A 5,419-nucleotide genomic window follows, 5' to 3' on the forward strand; every position below is an offset into this window, starting at 1 on the left:
TGTGTGCAGCTTGCTGGTCACTTCTCGCTCTAAACGAGTGCTGCTCCAAGAACGTTTTTTTCACATTGTTACAATCTCAGGGCAGCAGTTTTCTCTTCTAAGGAACAAGGAAAACACACACACACCCCCAGAGTCAATATTCTGCAGGCTTCTGGAAGCTGTTGCACACATCTTGAAGTACAGTTTTTCTCTGAAAAACAGACTGTAAAAATAGCATCGCGGGGTTCCATGTTTATTGTCTTTCTCTGCTTCCTTGCCAAGTGTGCTCAGTTTACAAGCTGAAATATGTTTTACTTTGCTGCCAGCCCAGAAAATTCAACCTCTAAAACATAGCCAAATTCCTTCCTCCCTTTTGCACCATAACAAAAAATAAAAGGCTGAAGGCAAAATTTTATCTACAGTTACACAAATGGAATCCCTGTCCTTAGGTGACGCCTTAAGCTCCACAGTTGAGACACAAAGACCTTCAACTCAATTGAGCAGACAAATCTGGCTGAAATAGTGTAGCTGGCAGTAAACGGCATCACCATAATGTCCCATTGCTCTGTTGATACAGGTGATGTAACAGGAACTACTGTTAGAGGCAGTCACCTCAACTTCTAGCAAAGAATAATGCAAAATGAAAGCTACAACAGGAAGACCTGTTGTTCTTTAGGACATGCATGTTACAATGAACTCCTATTTGATATAGTAAAACACAGAAGTTGGAACAACTTCTTTTTTCATGGTAAATATAATCTAATAGGATGCCAAAGCTACTACGAAAGATCAGAATGGAGATCAAGAAAGAAACCAACCCCAAAACCTACAGATGTACAGAAAGCTCAGTGTAGCTACTTAATGATCATTAACAAAGTTGCCTTTAGAGTGATGTAGTACTTACCACAACTAGAGGAATTTTGGATTTAGTTCCATTTGAGGCATCTCCATCTTCTTCTAGATTTGAACTAAAGGGCAGTTATTGAACTCAGAAGATTCCCTGCAATCCTATTTTATAACCGTGAACAGTTAAATTAAGTTGCTTTGGTCTGATATTTTGAAATCCAACATTTTAATGCACAGTCATATGTAGTTATGTTTTACTGAACACAAGTGATACCTTACAAACTCATATGGGAAACTGGTAGTCCAAACCTAGTTACGCTTTCTTGCATTTATCTATTGATGGTACAAATAACTTATATCTATTCTCTTGAACGCTGATCCTAAAATACTTCTGAATGCTTTAGCACTTCCACTTCAGCACCTTCGATTGCTAGTACAGCCTTCAGAGCAGAGCCTAAATTATATACTTAGTTTTACATCACAGAATGAAATAGCAGATTGATCTGCTGCTTACCCGTACAGCTTCAGACTTTTTATGAAACATTTCTTCCATATTCTTTGCTAACTTTTTCACAAGCTGAAGGCCATCAATTTCTTCTATTGCAACGTCCTTCTCATATTCTTTGTATTTCTGGAAGGAAAAAAAAAAAAAAGAAAGAGAAAAGAATTAAGGAAAAGTCATTCACAGTGAACCAGCTGAAATTTTGACAACTAATTATTAGTTTCATATTACACTTTTGCTGACATTCTTCATTTATGTTTATTTGTGTGACAGAAGGCTGCTTTGTGCCAAGATGCTGTCACAGGGATAGAACAACTGAGTTAGAACCAGAACTCTGTTAAGAAAATATAATAGAAATATTTATCTCATGCACTGTAGGAAAATGGTAATTCCTCTTCACAACGTTTAAATTACCCCTCCCCACAACCAAACAACAGCCAAAAAAGTAATAAAAAATTCTCATATCCCATCCAAAAATCGTTTAAAACCAGTGATATGCTTGGCAATCCACTAGGCCTTAGCAACCTAGAATCCTCCTCAGCTGAACTTGTAGATGTCTTTCATGAGCTTTACACAATACTTACATTATGATTACTTATACTACAAGCTTATGTAAACATTCTTAACTTTCCATGCAAAGAAAACCCTAAATAAACCACATAAACATGAGTCTTTATCCGAATGCAAGCCTAAAAGTATCCTTTATACAATATGGATGAGCATTAGCTTATGGTCTGTTTTCACAGTGTGAATAACTCTCAGACTGACTAAGCACTAAAAATATATTCAAAACAATTTTTATCCTCTGTTTTCTGCATATCAGTATTTTTTCTTTATCAGTGTTTACAATGAAGCTTGTGAAAATATAATATACAGAAAAAGCATACTATTCTTTGGAGTTAATCTTCAAAACGTTTAGTACTGAGAACACTCCTCTTTCCCACGTCATTCCACTATAACCTGTACTCTAAGAAGTGATGGCTTTCAGTCTAGTTATTAGTTGCTTATCTCTATTTAAAACATGTGTGAGTTGTGATGAACTAATCATTGCCCATTACCAAACCCTTAACCTATTCACATAATAGTACCTCCATGATACTGTGAGGAAGACGAAAAGCATACCTGGCTTCTGCCAGCTTTAGCCATGTGTGCAAAAAATATCTTCCAAACCTCTAAAGCAAACTCTTAGTGCAACCCACAGCACAATATTGAGTCAATAAAATGAGCTGGTATTATTAAAGAGATTTATCAATAAAACTTGCCTATAGAATTACAATTCTCTCCAAACCTTATATAACTCCAGAGAGAGAAGAAAGAATAACAGCATCAAAAACAATGGCTCAAAGCACCTGGATGAACACTAAAATGATCAAAACAGTGAATAAGTCGGGACCAGTCATGTCCTGGCTGGTGATGGAAGGAAGGACTCTATTGTAAGTGAATGCCTGCACATATTGTACCCATTTTTTCTGACAAAACTAATTTTTCAAGGCTAAATAACACTTTGGACTTGCTTTAATCTTTATTCTTCTCTGTAAAAACCTTGTGTGAATGTTTTGATAGGCAAATAATATTTGATAAAACATCATTTGCAGACAATTTCATAAGAAGGTTAAAATATACAAAGTTGCCAGTAAACATGTAGGACACTAAATTTTTTTATATTCTGTAATTTTCTAATTTCAGTAATAATTTTTTTTTCCCCCACACTATTTCCAGTTATGAGGCTCTATTCTAGCTGAGATTTTAATATTAGTCCAAGTAATCTAAGAAACCTCAAGCAGACCACCTGCATTTTGCTCCCTGGAGGCAGGAGGGAAGATTTGGTTTTTTCCCTTCTTGGTCTGCATTTAAATGCCATAAGCAGAGTTCCGATTTCAACTCTGCAAGTCCATTTATGCCATTATTAAACTCACTACTCTCCACTCTGAAAAAAATTAATTTAGGATAGCACAGTACTTTGTCTAAAACAGAAAAATATTGGGGTTTTATTTACTGGAGAAAATACAAGAACACAGTAGACAACAGAGATAAATGTTATTGTAACAAATACTAACCGTGATAAAATGTAGTAAATTAAAAGTAAATTGAAAACATTCCCAGTTAATTAACGATGTCAAAGTCTGTTCACATCCCACAGGATTTGAAGTTTTGGAGAATTTAAAACAAATGAAACAAATTGCAGTGTCATGAACAACTATCACATTTATTATGTCAATAGATCAAGTACAACTTTGAATCGCTTATTTCAAGCTGCACAGATCATGTTTAACATATCAAGTTGTGATAAAAATGGTTTCCTTCAGACTTGACCTTTGAGTTCTTAGAAAGTATTCTAAAATGCATCACTTCAAGAGACTGTTTTCAGGTCATCAGATTTATTGATTTAAGCTTTGCTATCAAGTGAAGAAAACCAGGAGATTATTCACTGCATTTGTCTGAAAACTGAATGGTACGGTTGAAGTCGACAAATTTTCTAGGCACAGAGAATCATACCATATAGTCTATTAGGCTATTGTGATAACATATTAAAAAGCCACCCTTCTCAATTTTGAGTAACTGGTGCTTTTGAAAATTAATAATAACTTGCACTCAAAATAGATGGGAATGATTAATTACCTGATAATTTATGATTTTATAATTATGCTAGCTCATAATACATAAATTCATTTTTTCCTAATTTAAATGCCAAAGTTCCAACATAAAAAAAAAATTGGAGAAAATAGTAGCTATTATTTAAGTTCAATTTGAAAAGACCACACATTTTGCATGGTGCATGTCTAGGCAATTGTTGGAAACCTTCAAGAACATTTGCAACAAACTAGGAGCATTTACTTGATCTGCAAGACCTTGGCAACCAAGAGGTTTACATAATAAGAGGTTTAGATAATATGTATTTTACATTCAGTATTTCATTGCCATAAAAATACTTCTATTATTTTTTCAGCTGTCAGTGGAAGGTTCCAAAACAGGAGAAATGATGTGGTTGGAAAAAACACCAGCTGTTTTTAGTATCCTTGTGCTCTAGTGATTGCGTCTGGAGGGAAGAGGTGCCAGCTTAGTCTGTGTGTCTATGCACTTCCTCTTAGTACTCAATGTGCGTGAGGCTGGGAATTTAGATTCAATCTAGAAAGCGGTTAATTTTATAATAACTAGCAGTGCAAGAAACCTGAATCACAGCAGATAGTGAGAAAACAAAAACACAATAAAACTGTAACAAAGGACATCATTAATAATGGATTCTCTTCCTTTTACCGCAGAGGCTGTCTGACCTCCAGGCTCTCATTTCCCTACCACTAGATTTTACATGTTAAATTTGTTTTTAATTTAAATAAATTAACTAAAACAGCAGAGACATAGTTCCTTTGAAATAAATTTGAAATAGTTTTTAAATGAAATTATTTGTTTTCTTTTAACGTAACCTTGAGAAAACAGCAGTGTGCCACTCGGGTTGCAATTAAGCAAAACGCTATCACAGACAGTGGTGAAAAAACATAGCTTCTGGGCCAGGCTGTCCTTTATATACCAGCCTTGCAAACTACCTTGTAGTACTGCTACTCTGAATGGCTCTTCCAAGCAATGCCTTAAATAGCTATTTCCCTCCACTGTAAAAAATATGAAGTTGATGATAAAGTTTTGTTTTGTTTTTTTTAAAAAGATGAAGCCCTCTATTTTTTTTCAATATACTATTATTCCAGTAAGAGATACTGAAAAATTCTCATCACCATGTGTAACATACCCAGTAATTCCTTTTAAGAACAGTACAAATGTGAGAAAACAGCCCTAACTTTACTATAAGTAATTGACTTGCGTAACAAAAGGGTATGAAAAGTTAAGAGTCAGTTAGACATTTCTTTATATAAGTGGATTTCTAATTGTCAAGAAGATCAAGCAGAACAACTTGTGATTTGCTGCATCACAAAAAAAAAAAAAAAAACAACCAAACTTGGAATGCTGATTCTTTCTGCTTACAAAAATTAGCATTTGGTAAAAAATTCTCCAGAGAAACAAGAACATTTATCATTTGGAAAGCACACAAAAAATACATTCTTTCCTTCACTATCTGTTTTGCCAGATCATTTCACATAAGTG

At 34.6% G+C, this 5,419-nt stretch overlaps 1 protein-coding gene across 1 annotated transcript in view; it reads right to left on the bottom strand.

The window, feature by feature from the left end:
• CACNA2D3 (calcium channel, voltage-dependent, alpha 2/delta subunit 3) overlaps positions 1-5,419 on the bottom strand; it is a 481,287-nt gene that overhangs the window by 379,461 nt on the left and 96,407 nt on the right. The window contains exon 3 of the mRNA XM_009334218.1: positions 1,340-1,456. Within this exon, the coding sequence (XP_009332493.1) occupies positions 1,340-1,456 (117 nt within the window). The remainder of the gene's footprint in view (positions 1-1,339; positions 1,457-5,419) is intronic.

The sequence above is a fragment of the Pygoscelis adeliae genome, unplaced genomic scaffold (genome assembly GCF_000699105.1).
Source record: "Pygoscelis adeliae isolate BGI_AS28 unplaced genomic scaffold, ASM69910v1 Scaffold411, whole genome shotgun sequence".
Classification (NCBI taxonomy): domain Eukaryota; kingdom Metazoa; phylum Chordata; class Aves; order Sphenisciformes; family Spheniscidae; genus Pygoscelis; species Pygoscelis adeliae.